Source organism: Cuculus canorus, chromosome 1, assembly GCF_017976375.1.
Source record: "Cuculus canorus isolate bCucCan1 chromosome 1, bCucCan1.pri, whole genome shotgun sequence".
NCBI classification, from domain to species: Eukaryota; Metazoa; Chordata; class Aves; order Cuculiformes; family Cuculidae; genus Cuculus; species Cuculus canorus.
The window spans coordinates 143,070,370-143,089,682 of NC_071401.1; the positions used below are offsets into that span (position 1 = coordinate 143,070,370).

The 19,313-nt window shown below is 36.1% G+C and overlaps 1 protein-coding gene across 13 annotated transcripts in view; it reads right to left on the reverse strand.

Moving 5' to 3' along the window:
- Positions 1–19,313, reverse strand: part of ERC1 (ELKS/RAB6-interacting/CAST family member 1) — a 302,814-nt gene that overhangs the window by 165,840 nt on the left and 117,661 nt on the right. For 8 of the 13 annotated variants that reach the window (XM_054067591.1, XM_054067605.1, XM_054067550.1 and 5 more), the window contains 2 exons: positions 14,998–15,033; positions 7,209–7,402 (listed from right to left, as the gene is read on the reverse strand). In XM_054067591.1, the coding sequence (XP_053923566.1) occupies positions 7,209–7,402; positions 14,998–15,033 (230 nt within the window). The remainder of the gene's footprint in view (positions 1–7,208; positions 7,403–14,997; positions 15,034–19,313) is intronic. The other 5 variants (XM_054067600.1, XM_054067580.1, XM_054067656.1 and 2 more) reach the window with 1 other exon arrangement.

The following is a 19,313-nucleotide window of genomic DNA, read 5'->3' on the forward strand; positions in this document are numbered from 1 at the left end:
TAAAAAGCTGTTGATTATTCCAGCTATATTTTTTTTCATGTGCTTGTATATTATAATGACGGGAATGAGTCTACTCTACTAGTCTCAGATGTACTTAGAGAGAAGTTTATTTAATGATTTCTAGCCAGCCTTTGAATTCCACTGGTTTGACAATAAGTGATTGTGTATTTTTACTACTTTTGTCATTTCTTCAAAGTAGTCTGATGATAATACAAAATTGATCTTCCTTGTGCCACTTGAAGTAGAAAAGCTATTTATGTTTACCACTTTGGACCGTTTCTTGGTAAAAAGAAGGATGACTAGCCTTTTTATTTTTTCTTTTTAGTTGAAATTTAGAGGTATAGGGAAGAGATGGGAGAGTCAGAAAGAGAGAGAGAACATTTGTGTGTGCATCTATGCACCCATCTAAGAGCACAAACATGGCCACGAAGCACTAATGTTATTATTTCACCAGCATACTAGAGATTACTGGATTCTCCTTTTGTTCTTACTCTACTCAAAGACAATGTAAGGATATGTCACTTTCATTTTTACGCTATCAGTTGCATAAAAGAGTGGGTTTGGTGTGGGTTTGTTTTTTGTCCTTTCATACTAGTTTGTGAGGATGGATATCCTCATATTGCTCAAAGATGTTGGCTGAAACAAAGCTACAAAACAACTTCTGAAAAGCTATAGTCAAGGCAGGTAACAATGAAATGCTGATATGCAAACTAGGCTCATTACTTACGCAATGTTCTTTCTCTTCTGGTTTTATAATTATTTTAATTATGTCAAAGCTATTACATTCTACTGATCTACCAGTTGGATTAGGATACATTTCCTAAATGAACCCCACAACTGTTACAATGCAGGCAGTATGCAATGCACCAGATGACAAATCCTATACTCACTACAGATAACACACTTGGGCATGAAAACCACCTTGACTTAGTGATGAAAACAAAAAGGACTTTTAACAGTACAGGAAATTTGGCAGGAGAAACAGCCCTCAAATAAAGTTCACCATCAGTGCTTCTCATTACTCAGAACTCTAGAGCAAGCTGGAGGATCCAAGACAAAATCCTTAGTCTTGGCATAGTACATAAACAAAGCTCTCAGCCCATTGCCAAGTTTAACAAAGGTGGTGGTCTGTACTCAGTTCTATAGACACGAATTACTCTGCTTAATAGTGTCAGCCCTGCTTGCTTGAACATGGAAATAATACCAGGGCAAAAACCCCGGCTTGGGTGGTTCAATGATGGGATAACACAGCAAACTCATTCAGCCAAAGCCTGCCACCAGCCCTGACCTCTCACCATGTCAAGGGCTGGACTAATTGGGGTTCTTTGACCTTGTTTTTTAGAACAGCTGTTTCTGCAATATCACAAAGTTTCAGTTTCTCCCAAAACATGGGAAAAGGGAGAGAATGGGAAATAAAGGATAGCTAAATAAAGAACAAATGGAAAAAGGATATCTCACTATATGAAAAAGGTGTGGATGGATTGAGGAGTCACTGTAAAATCACTATGATGACTTTTTAATCTGGTGCTCTCTACAGATGGATTTGCAATTACTGGCAGTGTCTCTCTCTCTTTTCTTTTCTTAGATGTAGGTTTCAAAAGCGATCAGTGAGTTTGAGTATTGATCATAAGATGCTTCAACAAAGGTTGGCTTTCAGAGGGCAAAACACTTGCCTTCCAAAAATCAGCATACTTTCAAATGTTAAATACTTGTAAGTAAAGGTGCCTGCAGCTTATATTCCCATCTGCTTAGAGCAGTTGCGCTGATATAAAATGTATTATTTCTTCCTCTCTGAAACTTGATGTAGGACTTCACGCGTAATGTAGGACTGAGAAGAAAGAAATTACTTCTTTATTTCCTAGCTTGGAAAAGATGAAAATGTTAATATTCAATAGATCTGTATGCTCAGAGGTGGAGCTGGACTACGGGCCTGACAACTTCTTTCCATTACAAAACCTCGTTCTCCGTTGCTTGCCAAATACTAACAAATTATGCTGAATTTTTCCATGACAGGTGTCAGCCTCACCCGAGATCTTCTGAGGACAGTTTCAGCTACATCCTTCATACACCAAAGGCTGCATTCTTGTGGAAAAAAATTGTTCATATGGTTAAAGACTGTATCTCTTTACTGTGTTACACAGGCTCACAGAAGAAGTGAATTAAAATTACATGATGATTTTCATTTTGGAATGTCCTAAGTTTTGAGTGATTAACCCTAGAATGTTAACATTTACTTAAGCTACAGATTTTTAAGGGAACTGGATGAGAAACACAACAACAACAATCGTACCTTGTAACACTACAAGATAAATAAGATAAACATATTCTATTTGGTTTTTGATTTATGGTACCAAAATGGATTAAAGTGTTGTAAAGTAGTATTTAATTATTTCAATTTCCCCTATGCCTGAATCAGAGTTCAATTCGGTTTTGGAGGACTTTAATGAGTTATGATGCTACAGAATTACAGTCATACCATCTCTCAAGGTTAATGATTTTGACTTTATAAACATCCTTTGCTCTTTAATTTGACATCTCTTTTATTTTAGTTACTTATATGCCCTGATGTGGTTCTTGTTTAGGAATTCTTGAAATAATTTATTTAAAGATTCACAGAAACAACCAACTTGAAAACCAAGGACAGTTATTATAGAATATGAATAATGGTTTGGAAATCTGTATTTCAACTTCAACTTGTTGACTTAAGCATCAGGCATAATTTACTAGTATAGTTTCCTTTACACTGTTCTGGGAAACCATAAAGTGGATGAAACATGCAGTTAATTTCTCTCTCCATCTATCCTTCACAGATCACTACCCAAACATATTACTACCTTAAAGACATACAGAGTAAGATACTTCCTTCTAGTGCCTGCATTTTTCATCACTCCTTCGAGATCACCTTATGTTTTTTAATCTTTACTTTTATTTACTGTTGAGAAGAACTATTTAAGATGAGGAGAATACCTTTTGGCTGCTACACATCAAAGGTTTGAAGGTTTCTTCTTGAACAAGGCATCCTTAAATATTTTTTAGAAAAACTTGCCAAAATTTCTCTCATAAATTGGGCATCATTTCCAGCTGTCCTGAACTGCTGGTATTTCAAACCAGAGTACTGTCTTCCTTTGTCTCCAAATCAAAGTCAAGTTTCCTTCAGGCAAAAAAAAGCAGTGCCCTACATCCTTGCAAGGACTACCTGTCATATATACTGAGCATGGCAAATTAAAATCAGTTTCAAGTCAGTAACTGGAACAAGGACTTCCATATTCATTCCATATTCATTCCATATTCATTCACTCAGCGCTCACTTATGAGGCAATATATACCCATTTACTGCCACTTCATACTTCAGCATGAAGTCAGTTCTTATTCTCAGAATATATGCACGAAAATACCTTTGTGTGTAAACTACCCATCTGAAAGCTAATGATGGACATGTCCCAGATGATTAGCTTTATTTTTCTTTTTGTTTCTTTTTTTTTTTTCTTTTTACAGGATAATAATCACTATAAAATTCAAGAATAAGGCAATACTGACCTCTATCAATGACACATTTTAGAACACTTGAGTTTTTTTTAGTTGGTTCAGGCAGAACCGATAGAAGAGATTAGAACCAAAGTCAAAACACAGCAAAAGAATTAGAACAAAGAGCAATAGCTTCTGTTGAATTTAAATCAGGGAGAAGGGCAGCAAACCTCCTTTGGACTGTGGTCATAAGTTGAACGCAGAGACTGTTAGAGCTTGTACTTGACATAACTAGTTCCTGTTTGACCTAAGAAAAAAAGCGTAATTGCAGCAGACCCAAACAGCAGCAGCAGCAGCAGCCGGGCAGCCAGCAGTGACATTCCATCCCGTAGGAAACAGAAGCCTTATAGAGCACTCACTTTCCCAGGAAGTCCCACACAAACCCCCCTACGTGTTGCGGTGCAGGGACCGACACCTGGTAAGGAGGGTGCAATTTGCGGGAGGCGTGCTTTCTGAGAAAAGGCATAGTCAAAAAAACCCCCACACATACAAAACAAAACAACTCGTGGTACCAGGACGTGACAGTATAAATGGAAAGAAAAATGGAAACAAAACACAAAATGAAAAGTTACAGAGAGACAGGAGATTGAGGAATGGCAATACAAAAAGCAAACAGTTAGTTATAAAGAAAGTGAATAACTAGACAGCTACAAAACCCTTGACGCCACCACAGTCCGGGGACAGAAACAAAACTTATAGGGCTGTTCACCCACAGAAGAAATGAGGACTTATGGTCCACCTTCCTGTAAGAAAAGGCAAAATTCTGCCCACAGAGAATAGAAATTAATGAACTTGTGCTTTCCATCTCATGTTGATTCTAAAATATTTTTCAAACTTTTGCATAGCATGCACCATATTTAACACATTATTTTTGGATATCTTTCCTCCTATTCACAGCTGAAAAATAACGTCCCCCACCTACTAATTGTGACAGTTAGTAAAGACTGGAAGCATTTCCCTCTCTGTTCTAATTGGAACAGAATGCAGCTCTGCCATTACTGAAAAAAAGCTGAAGAGAACATTTTTCTGCTTCACCTTTCATTTTCCTCTCCTATCTTTTCTCCATCTCTGTTGCCCTATACATACCTCCTTAATAAGTGATTCATTTTTTCTTTTCTATGGATGAAACCATATTACTGTTTCTCTTCTCCTGATGACATAGAGTCTACTTGTCACATATAACTAGCATAAGGAAAAACTCCAGGGAGAGACTCTTTCTTTCAAAAATTCCATTTTTGTCAGTACAGTTATTTTCTGAATGTGACTTATTTCTTCTCATCTCGCTCTACATGGAATAATAACAGTTTCCAATTGGCACAGCAATATTCACTTTTTTTGCTTGCTGACAAATGCTTCTGTAAGTATTAGGGTTCTTTAGAAGAACAGGAGAGTTTGAACAGCTGTAAAAGCATTGGAAGTCAAGAAAACTTCTAGCTCGCTCTGCATGGACCACAGTTAGGACGGACTTCTAAAAGGCAAAATTATCTGTCTTTTTCAGAAAACCAAAAACTCTAAAACTTACACGTAACATGCCCAGATACTTCAGCTCAGCCACAAAAGAACACTTAGTAGATAAAACCAGGACCAACCTATACATTTAATAGGCATGCTAAAAACTCTGCTTTCTGTAAAAACTCACAAGGAGAAAGCAAGTTTCCAGAGAAAAGGGGTTTAGGGGAGCAGTTGAAAACAACTAAGGCCAAATAAAAATGTCAACAATTATTCAGAAAAAGATAAATTACTAGTAAAAAACTCCACTACAAATTATCTGAAACCTTGTATAATTTTCTCCACTGCTATTACTATATTACAGTTCCACCTGAAAAATCATTTCAGGTGTTGATACTTTGCTCATTCACCACACTAAGACTAAGCACCTTAGGTGTCTAGACCTTGAAGACCTTTTCCATTTCCACATACAGTGGTTAGAGAACATGAATATTCTTAGATCTTTTTTCCCCTGATTAAATGGCTGCTGACAACCAAATGATAACAATAGTAGTATTTTCTTTGATATAGCTGAAATACTTACTCTAATTAGTAAAAATAAAAGAAGGCATTCTCTGTGTTATCTTACGGTAGAAAAGATGACAAGTTAAAAAGAGAAGAGGACTAATATTTTTCTAAGAGCAAAAATCAAGTTGTAAAGAGGCATGGATAACACGGAGTAGTCAAGGTATTCACCAAATTGATATGGAATAATATCCAGTCATTTGGGTGCTTTATCTGTTCAGTGATACAGTTAGAGTTTGGTCAGTGACTGAAACAACAAGAAACTACCACTGTAATATGGAATACAATTGCTTAGCAGCTATTCAGAACTGCATCTTTTCAAAGAAAAAGTTCCTTTTTAACTCTTTGAAGGTTGGGTGCCAATGCTTTTATCTGTAAAAGAGGAGGTGGCCCACCTTCATTCTCTTGTTATTTTTGCTTTGCTGACTAGGTATTCTTACAATTATAGGCCACTTACATGTGTTATACAGTGTTTGATACTTCAAGCCCCAATCTTAAGTAGAGTTTCTGTATGCTAATGAAACAAAAAAATCCGACTTGCATTAAGAGTGCAGATACGAAAATTCTTTTCCTGCCATTCCAATCACCTTTAGGAATCAGGCTGAGGAATAATGAATACTTCGGACTTAGTTTTCCTAAACAGTAATTACTTAGGCACGCAGGAAAAAAAATTAAGGCACTATGAACATATTCCTTCCCTATACTTTACTTTTAACAGAAGTTTCTTGCTTATACCCTGATTCCTAATCTACTTGCATGCCTAAGATGGTGACAGGTGAACTTTTTCATGGTTGTACTAAATGCACGTACTCTATCAACCTATTGCCTGAATGTTCTGCTGAATACATCATGTATCAACGGGCTGGAAGTTATACCACATAGGAAAAAAAAAGGGAAGACAGTTAAAAATGACATATCCCTACTTTTGCATGTTCAAGCTTATACCACAGGTATAGAGACTTTTGGTTAAATAAAACAATAACTTAAAGAAAATTAATAGGATGCTGCTTATGATCACAAAGAAAGAAGAAGATGAAATGTTTCAGAGTTCTGCTCTGTCACCTTCAAAGAAACAAGAATGGATTTCTTAGAAAAAGAGTTTTTCAAATCATTCAATTATTATTTCTGATTCGGACACCAAAGTCTAGAAAAAATACAAGAGTACTCTGACTCCAAAAGAAAGATGGAGAATGCTGAAAAGTGCTGAATCACACTTCACTTGGACAAAAGCAAATCTGTTCATGCGGCTTCACAAGAGCCAAAGTTTACCTGTGTCCCTACCAGTACAGAGAGTTTCAATGCCACTTGTCAGCATGTTTTTTGTTTGTTTTTTTTTTTTTGAGAAAGATGTTTGAGTAATTTCTTAAATCAAATGAACAAATTGTTCTCCAAATGCACCACAGTGTCGCCAACTTTCCTTACCATCTCCCTTCCCTTACAGCTCTACCTATACCAGCCCTATTTTGAGCATCCGAGTAATGAAAGCACACAGTAAGAAAGCACACCTTTTCACTTACAATCTACTAAAATAAAGGACTGAAGACAGGAAAATTCTAAACGGACTTTCCCAAAATAGGCACTCTAGGGTTTTTAAGGCAAGAAAAATGGACTGAGTTATCTCTAACATATTCAGCTATTTTGCTCTTCTAGTTTCTTTATACCATTCTCACCTCTCCAGTTCTGCTATCTTCTTATCCTTATCATTCTTCTCATTTTCCATCTCTTTCAAGATTTCCAGAAGACGATCCACTTCAGCCTGAGCCTTGCTAGATTCTTCCCGATACCTTGTTACCTCTCTTTCCAGCTGCTGCATACGATCACTCAACTCTGGGCTGGCCCTAGCCTCCAGTGTTGCCTCATGAGCCTGTAAGAAAAAGGTTCAAGACAAAACACTTAATCCACACGCGTGCATTTTACAGATACTGCGTAACACTATCTAGGTATCTATTTCAAAATACTAAGATTAATTCTTACAAATGAATAAATATATAGTACATATGCTAGTTTTAAGGACAGAAAAATACTTTCTAGAAATAAGAAAGTCAGAAACAATTTTTTTTAAATTCAGTCTAAAAAACTTTCAGTCATCTTTTTGATCTGAAACAGAATCAACATACAAAATAAGTGAAAATATGACAAAAAGGTAAATTTCTTTGGAAGGAACGAAAAACAGAAGTCTGAGTGTGTAAAAAAATTCCTAAAATCCACTTCAATAAACAGTGATGTGACTGCAGAATTAGTTATCTGAGGTATTCTTAACCTAGAGAATCTAGAAAAACATATCTCAGCTTAATAGCCTTCAGTAACTACATCAGTATGCAAAGTTGCAGACAGACTTGCTGCTTAGATAATGAAGTCTTTGCTTGTTATCCACGCGGTATGGACTAGGATGAATACGAGTACGGATGACTACTGAAAATATTTTTGCCTAGTTGTTTTTTTTTTAAGTAAGGTTATGAGGACAAAATGCGTCAGAGGACTGAGGGTAAAATCACCCCAATGGAGAGAAGATGAAAAGGCAGTATGTATGGTGGAGTTTAAACCATCAGACTATCTTTTCATTTTCCTCCTGCCCCTCTGGTTCTTGGATCTCGAACTGCTGTTTGATGTCAATTAAAGGTATTTCAGAATTGCTTCAGTGAAAAATAGGCTTGGTGGAGCTATTCTGCTGACCAAGACTGCCTGCAAACTCAAGGCAGTCTCTGCCTGTGAAACAAACCTACAACAGAAAATAAGACTACAAACTCTTTTTTTCCCGCTGTGTGCAGATGTGGAACGTTTTGCAAGCTGCTAATGTCCTGCTCCAAAGCACAGCAAGTCTAAACCCAATAGTACAGAACTCTGTTGCTTTTAAAGGTAATTGGACAGAACTGCAGCAGCATAAACCTCAGGATTAGAAGCTGCTCCTCCCGAAGAACAAAATAACAGCAAAATACATTTGGCAAAATCTTTAATTTAGTTATTTAGTTAAATAATACCGGAGGAAAATATCTGTCTATTGACCTCAACATTTTTGCCTTGAAGTCCCTTATTTTCAAATAGTTCTGTTAAAGCCAAGGCCAAATTCTAGTGAAATCCAAGAGAATCTCAGAGCAGACTATTCTAGGAGTGAAGGAGGCCTTGACGCCCGTCTTTACAGGGACTACGACCCTGGGACGGATCTGGGTTGTCCAAATACTGGAATGTTTCACATCCAGAGCCCTGGCCCTGCAGCAGCCTGCCTGGGGGTCAATGCTAAACCATTTCAGTTTCCTTTTTTTTTCTTTTCTTTTTAAACAGAAATTCCAGAAAGCTGGATAACTCGCACAGTATGTTATACTAGAACAAAATGCCTGCCAATTCCCGAGTCTTCCAGGCAGGTCTCAGCAGGAGTACCCAACAACCACAGCTCCCGGAAGAACAAGATCCTTTCCCGAGGCAATGCCTTTTAGGAAGACTTAAAAGGCTCTCCACTTCTGAGAGTCAAACCCTGCTGCTCCTCTGTCACTGAGCTATAAGTCTGAAAATCTTGCTCCTGACTGAGACCCAGCTCCACATCCATCCCTGGTGAGCCTGGAAGCTTTGAAAAGCCTTTTGGAGTTAGGGCTGTCTATACGTTCAGATTCTTACTGCTCCATAAGCACTTTGAATTATAAATCCTTGGAAAGGATTCTGAAAGGCAAGTGGAAGTTTAAATAACATATTGCCAAAGATGATGCAGACTCCAGGAGGAGTGTGAAGCAATGCGACTGACAAACATGTCGACTCCATGAACAGCCGCAGACAATCAGGGAACATACTCTGCTTTGGAGGGAGGGTGTTGGTGGGTGTTCCTGAAATGACTTCTTGGGATTTCAAGCCTGCAGGAAACCTGCAGAAATATTTGATTTCATTTTCTTTTCAACGATACCTAAATTGCAAATAAAAAAATCCCTCCTTTCCTTCCAAATGCTGTTTTTAAGGAACTGGGAATTCTGGTTTTGGGGGGCTTCTGTCTACTGGGGAACATCTATTTTCTCCTACGAGACACTATGTAACAAAGTCTGTTTTTCACCAGATGCAGAGCCTGAATTCTTCTGTACTGGATTTAGGAATGTTTCCAACCTCTCACATTGTTTGTTTTAACCAATACTCCTCCACGCTCTTTAAAGTCATCCAAAATACATGATCAGATAATCAAGAAACTTCTTAAAAAAAAGAAAAGCAAAGCTAGGCTCTTCGCCTGCATTACTAAACTCTAATTCAAATGAAGTTATAAGACCTAATGCAATTCTATGGTCAGGACAGTCCTGATTTATATTACTCTGTGCAAATAAAAGCATCTCCACGACAACCCAAGGGACACTCCTGAGAACAGGAAATCAATTTTCTTTTTCAGAAAATTAGCCAACAAGTCAGTGTGTCTGGTTCTTATAGAATGACAGGGCTATTTACACGACATAAATTATTAGTTAAGACATGTAACACATGTTATTTGTATATAATGCACATAAGTATGGATACCTTCACCTAACACAAAGAAAACGTTATGCGATATGGTGTAAACTGGAGACCACTTCCTGAGTTATGAATTACTGACTGAGTGACTTTGGTCCATTTTGTGGGCTATGTACAAAATAGGTCTTACATGACCATATCCAAAATCCTACTGGATTCATTTATTGTATAGGAAAGAAAACCAATGTATTTAGAGGTTTCCTGCAAACTCATATCAAGATCTTGAGCAGATGAAGTTGGCTACCTTCCCAATGCAACACTGTGTGAAATAATTCAGCAGTATTTTTTATTAACCAAAAAGAAAGTTAAACACAAATAATGAATTCCCATATTCACAGTAAAAAACCACATTCCCTGTCCACCAAAGCTGTACAAAAATTCTAAAATATGGCAGTAACTTTACTTTCAAAATAGAACAGACATATGAAGTGACAAATGCACTAAGAAATTTTCTGCTCTATTAAAAGACTATAAGAAGTGTATTTCAGTAGGTTTAACATTCACCTCCGCCTGAGACAGTATTCCTAAATCTGCAACTTCTTAATATAGTTACAAATAAGAAAATATGCAAAAGTATGACTAAAAATTTAAATACACTGAAAAAGCTGCTTTCTTAGGGTGAAGGGAACATCTCCTCTGACAAACGAGAAATGAGAAATAAGAAATAATAAAAGTGTACATAGGCTGTTGAGATTACCTGATTAGAGGCTATTTAAAAACTGTTAACTGTAACTACTGACCCTGTCATTAGCTTTACATGTCTGTTCCAGTATGAAATCAAACAAGTGAATTTAAGCTACTTTCAGGAACACAATCAAACTTGCATGTTTGTTTTTCATTGATCTGCATAAGAAATACAGAAACATTTTAACTAGAAAGCAGTACTTCCTTAAGCTATGCTTTTATTAGCAAAGCTCATCTGATCAGTATTAATCTTTGGCAGCGTGACTTTAATATCAAATTCTAAGTGGTTCAGGATTGAGAATAGTTTAAGCTTACTACTCTGGATATGCTCTCAAAAGTTCTTAAGAGGGACTATAAACTAAGAGGTGGTTTAACAACTTTCTGCTTTTCTGCTCTTAGCCATCATTTCCCATCTGGAATGTGGTGAGTGATGGGGTGAGTACTTCAGGTACCTAAAGATTAAAAGAAAGAGTGATTGTTCCTCAAATAAATGTACTACAACTTCTATTGCTTCCACAGAAAATCAGCTGACAAAGCCAACTTCTACAACTAAAACAAAGATCACCAGTGTTCCACAGAAATAACCACTATTTACAGATGGAGAGGAGGGGAAGACAAAACACATTAAAAAGAATTTTCTATAGTTGATATTTCTCATGCCAAAAAAATCTCTTTACTAAGACGAAAGGTGATCTTACACAACTTAGAGTGTGCCAGATGCAGGGAAGAAAACAATAGCACAGATTTAATTTAAAGTTCTAAAATGTAAATAAAAATTCCAAAGATTACAATTAAGATTCCAAATCCATATTCCTAAAAGATTAACTAAATCAAACAGCAAATAATTCACAGCAAACACTTTCTACTTTTACCTAAGAACTGAGACAGTAAAATCAGTTTAACATTTCACATACAAGTATTGCCCAGAACTTTTGGCCACAGAGCAGAAGTTCCCAAGAATCTGAAAGCCCATTTTAATCCACCCTCTTACCTCCAGGTGTGCCTTGTATCTCCTAAAAACAGTAAGTCCACACACAAATAAAGAAACATATTATGACTATTTAAGGCAAAAGACAAACACATATAACTGTTTTCTTCATTTTTCCTACTGTGAAGGCAGCAATACAAGTTACAAACCATGTGTGATGCCTTCTATTGTATCTTTATTAGTTTCAACAAAATTATAAACTTGAGAAACAACCAGACTTGATTCTCCTTTAGGTCCAATGCTCTACACACCATGTTCTTTAACAGCGTTTCAAAAAGGCTGTACTGGAAATAAAAGGTGCAGCAAATTCTCTGATGTACTGTGCACCAGAAAACTTGAGTCTGTCACAAAGAGTTGTTTATTGTCTTATTATTGGCAAAATCTTTTAAATGGTTACTCTCTGTTAAGGTAGCTGTAAATTTTGGACCTTGAATAAGCAAATATTTTGTTAAAATCATTTAATGAAGAGGGACGAAAGTGGGAAATGAGGATGTATTATTATACTTGATGTGCAGGTAAAAAAGGGAAACACAGAAACTTCCTGCCTTTATCCACTGAATGCTTCCCTAATATTAAAAAACATTATTTTATCATTTAACTTCTCTAAATAATTATCATCTTCCTTATATATCTCTGGCTCATTCTGGTAGTATTTTTCATACAATATTGAAATTCATGCAATATTTTATAACTAAATTATGGTCTGCCAATAGACTATGGTATAGTTGTATGCAAGAGTTTGGCAGACCATAATTTAGTTATAAAATGTTATAACTACCTCACAATGAAAAATAAGAACGGCATTGGCCATTTTCTAACTTTTAGATACTTAATTTTTCAAAATGAATGTTATCTAACAAGGTTTCTAGGATGGGTGGAGTAGCTAAGTTTAATTTTTTAGGTATAAGAAAATCAAGGGAAAAACTCCTCCAAATTTCCACTGTGTAAGATGATGCTGACATTGTCATGAACCATCAAAAGGACTGGAACTTTGAAGCCAGAAACTCTTGTACCTTATTCTCTCTGTTGGCTCTGTCATACTGGGGAATAAAACACAGCTTGTTCCCACATTTTCTATTTTCTGACTTTGGAGTAATAGGGAGTCTCAGAAATTTGCATCCTATTAAAGATTTCATAGAGAATATGCTCTCCTGGGCACAAATTCTCCTGCCTATTTGCATTAAGTACAATCCTTTTATACTATACCTCATTTCTCCAACCTCTGATCAACATTATGTAGCCAGGTTCAAATTCCACTCCTCTTATCCACAGTCAGATTCCATTAATTTTGCAGTTCTCTTCATCCTTCTTCTACCACTTTTTTCAGGTTTAGTAGATTTGTTTGCATAGTTAGTTCTACACAATAGTGTCCATAGTCCCATGTCTTCTGCTCATATGCTACCCCCACCTCAGACCATGCCTTTCCCGAGACCCAGGTTCAATACAACTTTCCTGGTAATCCTAGCTACCCGTTCCCCCAGCAAAATCCAATCTGCTTTTCTCCTCTCAGAGGCTAACTTTCAGTACTGGCTTCCAATCCTAACAAGATTATTTGTCCTGCTCTGTTCTGCACACCGAGACACTGATTCTTGCCTCTGCTGTAATGGTATCAAGCAGCTGCGTGGAATCAGCATGGTATTTGGTGCATAGTCTACTTAGCATTGCTGCTGCCTGCTCACACCATCAGATCTAGAAGAAGAGGCTGTGGGAATGGAAGGTGACGATGGGAAGGTCTTCTCTCTCTTCAGGATGGGGCATAACCAGTGCAGGTGGAATCTTTGGGAATTTTCATCTCTCTACTGAGTGCACATGAACAGACAATGCATTTAACCTTTAACCAATGTAGATACAACAGGGGCATAAAAAAATCTCATACAATGACCAAATCTTTTAATAAAATTATTGTTGTTATAAAAAGAAGATTAAAATTAAGGCAGTCCCATATTTTGTTATTCTGTTATGACTAAGAGTTTCTTTCAAAACACACAAAATCTACCAAAATCTCAGACTGAATCAAACAGCGTGAGAAACTCCAGCTAAAAAATTTAAGTTTTCGCAAACCATAAACGATAAAATAATCTGTTTAATAGGATGCAAATCTAGCAATGGACTGTACCAGTTTAATTTACAGGTTAGGAGGCTAGCAAATTATTTTAAAGTGGAGGCATGTATCAATTTACCAGAAAACTCTTGAGTCTGCTTTTCATACCTGAACACACAAAACCTTTGGGGGAAAAAATATTCTCTGTTGTGAAATACTAAATAATGAAGTCCTTAAAATGTATTACCCACTAATCCTATGTCTTGTAAGAAAATTACAGGGTTTTTTTCCAAACCTTTGCATACTAAATACCTTAGAATACTTATTAATACCTATTTTTACATACAATAAATAACTCATAATGCAGTGTAGCAGTTTCTATACTCTATTTTACTATTCATTGTTATTTCTCACAGTCCTACACTTTTTTTCTATTGCACACCACAACTCTTTTCCAAAATCTAGTCCCATAAATGCATTGTATTATTTGCTCTATCAAAGTAATTTCTATATGGGATGTTACAAAAACCGAACTATAAAAGCACCAGGAATTCTCTGACCCTCAGACGATTGTCAGGACAGGCAGCTACATTTAATCTGAACATTTTCCAAAGTAACACAGAAATCAGCCTTCTGAAAGTTTTGTAACATGATTTTCCATGCACACAGTCACAAAAGAAATCTCTGATGAAAAACACCTTGGATTACATAACTTACAGTGTCAAGATATTATTATACAAACACTCCTTGAAAGGATCTAAAATTTAACTCATATAATACCAATAAGCTCAATGGTTCCACAAGTTTTGAAGCAATCTTTTACTTTCCGTAACATAATTATTATTTCTAATGTGCTGCTGTACATGGTGTTACAGAATATTTTCATGCAAGAGGCTTGATTTACATGAAAATTCTCCATTCCTGCTCTGACAGTGCACGGACAACAGAGATGACAATAGAGACACTTCAAGCAACTGCAGCAAAGGGAAACAAAAACATTGGCACAACATTAAGTATCCAAACAAAAATTAAGCTAGACCAACACAGCTAGACCAATGCAGTAAAAGCAACTTAGAAAGTTTTTTTTTAGCATGATTGGTCAGACATAGCATAGCTTTTTGTTTGTATCCATACCATCTACAGCTAGTACTAAAGTAATTGACCAACACATTCTGTGTTGGCCCAAATATAAACACACGGGTGAATACACATGCAACACAGAAAATTAAATGGAGTTGTTAATAGCCTCTCAGTTTGCCAGGGAACTTACTGGCTTGGATGGATGACTCAACAAAACTTCAGGATGCTAAAAGGAGAAAGAAGATAGGAAAAGATGGGGAAAATTTGGCATAGGAACAGAGTGAGAAAGAAAAGGAAAAGATGCAACAAGAAAAGAATTTATAATAATAGCTGCAAGATTAGTTTACTAAGGCAACAGAATCTTAGTTTGTGGTATTAGCAGGTATTACTAACCAGCTTTTGAAACATGAGATATATGGAATGTTACTCTCATGCAGGTTCCAAACTCAAATTTGATTTCTCATTTTAACAGTTTTGTCCTGTCTTCAAATACTTAACATAATCCTGTGTTGGATTTACAGATTACAGTTTTACAGGTTGATCTGGACTTTAATTTCTAGCACTTCCCTCACATAAATTACAAGACAGATAAATGGTTTAGAAAACTAATTCAGTAATTGACACTATCTGAATGCTGAGCACAACTGCTGGGTTTTTACTTTTATTTTTACAAGACATCCTGATTTCTCTGATGCTTTCTTCTTTCTAGGCTGCTACACTGAATACATCATTTATCATCCCTTCTTTGAAAAAAACAAATAATCAGCTGAGAACAAAACGCAGTATTTCTATCTCATCTACCAGTATTACCAGCTATACTTTCAGTTGTGGCAGGAAACCCATGTTCACAAAAATAAAAAGAAGTAGAGCCTGTATGAGACTAACCAAGCTAAATCTTGGGAAACAGAATTTGGGTCAACATTTCATTCAGTCATTTTCTCCTGTCTTTTGAAAGACGATATCCTCCTGAACTTGAAGGAAGAACACCACAGCAGAAAAAAAACCCATCCTCTGACTGAGCTTGTTGAATCTGGAGGTATTTTCCTGGCAGGGGATCACTGTGAACATTCTCTGATGAAAGTTCCTAGAACTGCACCAAGGGGAAGTTTGTTAACATACGGTTTTGGACTCTTTCTTTTCTCTAACCTTGATCCCTTTCAAAGGAAAATATCTATAGGGAGAAAAACTATGCACTGGAAATGCAGACAGAAAAAATCCACTCATCTTTGCTGGAACAAATTCTAATAGTAGTCGGTCTCCCCCAGATTAGAAAAACAAAATTAAACAAAGCATATTGGCCAGGAAAGACAAGACAGGAAAAAAAAAAAACTAGGAAAAGAGTATCCTGAAGAAAAACAACTAGAAAACTTTTTCACTATAAAACTACTAGATTAAAATAGAAGTTTGAAAAAAGTTTCCTAAGAAAACAAAAAACAACCCACACAGCATAAAACCACTTCACAGAAAAGCAGAGAAAGAGCACCCTGTGTGTGATTTCCCTCTAATGGTTCCATCTCAGCAAAAAAAGGAGGCTATTTAAGGCAGGACACCAGGCCATGTAAACCGAACAGGGATTTTCAGTTTGCTTTCAGCATTCAGATTCTCCCATAGTATCTCCTACTGGCAGCAGGCTGACAATTGAGGACAGAAGCAATGATGGTAGAATAAATAGAACATTAAGCACATAGATTTGCATAATTGTAGTATCTTTATGAAAAAAATCAACCCTAAATAGGAAAAAAACTCAGCAGTTTTATTCGCTAAGACTGTGATCATCATAAAATAGCCACTAATAAGAAGAGGAGTAGCAACAATGAGAATTTGAGACCTAGTCAGACAGTGGACACTGCTTATATGGAAAGAAAAATAATATCTCCAGCTTTTCAGCACCCGTGCACTCCACTTGGTTATATTATTTCATTTTAGTATAAAATAAAATATCTTTTACAGAAAAAAGTGGAAGCTTGCACAGTTCATGATTCATCAAAGGTTTACTGTTTAGAGATTAGCAAGAGTTTTTCTTCCAGGACTGCCCAAATCTTTCTTATCTAACAGCTTAAGAGTAGTCCAATTCAGTCTCTTCCATCAGCTTCTTAACATCTAAGGCTAATAGATTGAACTGAAAGTACTCAAACTGTTCAGTGGAACTAAGAAGCAAGTGAAACAAGACAAACTTGAACGAGACTGATTTTAGACACATCTCTGTTCAACCCCTAAGGGAAACAACCTAAAAGGAAAAGCTTTTTGCCATTTACTGTTAAAAGCTACCCAAGAGAGTCCTTCCTGCATGTGCCTTATGCAAAACAGCACTAAGACAGAGTAATAAAACTCAACATAATAAATCTCTATTTTGGATTTAAAGTGAATGCCTTTATGAAGCCATTAGTTTTAAGGTTAATTGTGACAGTTATTTGCAATGGTTAACAATGAAGATGTGTAAAACTAGTTTTTACAAGTTTTAAATTGGAGATAGATTATCTATCATAATTGTTTCAAGGAACTAATTCACCCTGAAAATGTCAAACTGCCTGAATAAATATCCGCAATGCATTTAAAGAGAGAAAGCCTTTTAAAAATACATTACATCCTGCAAGTGACAAAATTGGCAAATTAAAAACAGCCAAAAAGGTTGTGGTAGATATATCTAAACTTACTACATTTATAAAACATATTGAAGTGGTTGATAACTATATTTTCTTGAGTAACTAAGAGTAGTTGTACTTGGTTCTAGAAAGCAAGGAGGATCAGAGGCAGAAGCGGGCTCTTTTACAAAGCTCAAGGAAAGCAAATGCACGGGTAATTAAATGAAAGCATACCTGGGTCCTAGAACTTGGATTCATCTATAAAAAGCCATTGTGGACTGACTTCTTATCACAAAAAAACCCATCTTTCTATTGAATCTGAATTTTCTATTAAATAAAAGGAATGCAGTAGCCCAACACGACACAGTATTTAAAGCAGATTGTGATTATTTTGTCTCAATAGAACTTGAGAGAGTACTTCATGGTCTCTGCACAGGAAACAGTTGTCCAAATGTCCTAGTAAGCAATAACACCTGAAGTAGAGGAGTATTATGGAAGGGCTTTATACTGCACATAGTCAATAGCAGGCTATCAATTTTCTTTGCTCGTAGAATTGATATAATCCTGATAATGAGGTTAGGTAGCTTCTTTGTATGGGAAGATGCAAATCTACTTGTGCTTACAATATAATGAACTCATATTCATTATGTTTTCTCAGAACAAAATTAAGAATACAGTTATTTGTCCTACAGTTGTTCTGTAGTTAACTATTATTAACTGTATTTAATAATGCTCTTTACATTTGAGATGCTTTCCCAATTTAACTCAAGGAAAAGTGTCACAGGAAAATAATTTACCCTCTTAATTATTTCCTGAAAAAACAGAGATGAGATTATAAAAATACGTGGTCCTATGAACGGGCTCAGTGTCCTTATATAATGTTCCTGAATACCAGCTATCAAACAGTCCTCTCTAAAATGGAACGAGCAGAAGTAGGCCTAAAGGAATTATAATGAAGAATTGTCATCGCAGTGCAAATTAACTTTTCTGTTGAACTTAACTGTTCATCTTTTAGCTAGCAGTGTTTCACTATAAACTACTACTAGCATCCAATTTCTGTAACAATCTCTGCCAAATCTTAGCTATGACATATTCCTCAACTCATTATCAGTAACATACTGACAAAGGGTGAAATTGAAATTCATGACAGAGAATTCAAATGAAAGCATCCTTCAGGACTTCTGAAATACTTACCCACTATGGTACACTGAAATCAGCCTGTGAGACTCATTAATTGTGCACAACTATCTTTTCCTGCTATTGCGCTTTGTTGATGCTGAATAACAGTTTATTTTGCACAACATAATTAAAAAGAAGGGCAAACATGAGTCTAGATATGTGTATACGGAGTTCTACTTACACAGAATTCTCAGGTGCATTAACATCCACACTGCACCCAGACAACAGAAAACCTAAGCCAGTCTTAATTGATGACTCAAAATTTGATTTCACGTTCATTTGAAGGTCTAGGACAGAGTTCCAAACTACAGCACAGACACTCCTCCTTTTCCTGGGTAGCTGTAAAGAAACAGCTAGACCTCCAAAATTCAAGGCTCAAACTTCTTTAAAAAATTGTGTTACCTTCTCCTTTGTTCTAATCTTAAAAATAGAATTGTTACCACTATTTTGGTTAGTGTGTTTTGTGATTCTTCATCACCTGCTTTTTTAAAATAAAAAAGTTAAAATCAAATCAGCACTCCTCTAAATAGTGCAGTTATTTATGCTAATCATAGCTAAAATAAAGGCTTGCAATGCAAACATAACTCAAAGATTCTGTTCAGAACAATCAGCCTGCTTGTAAGAGACTATTATTCCTCCAACAGTAAATTCCTAACAATATATCAGTTGCGACTGGCAATGAGATTAAAATAAAAGATCACACACTTCTCTGATTATATATTCTTTTCATTTGTTTTTATACATT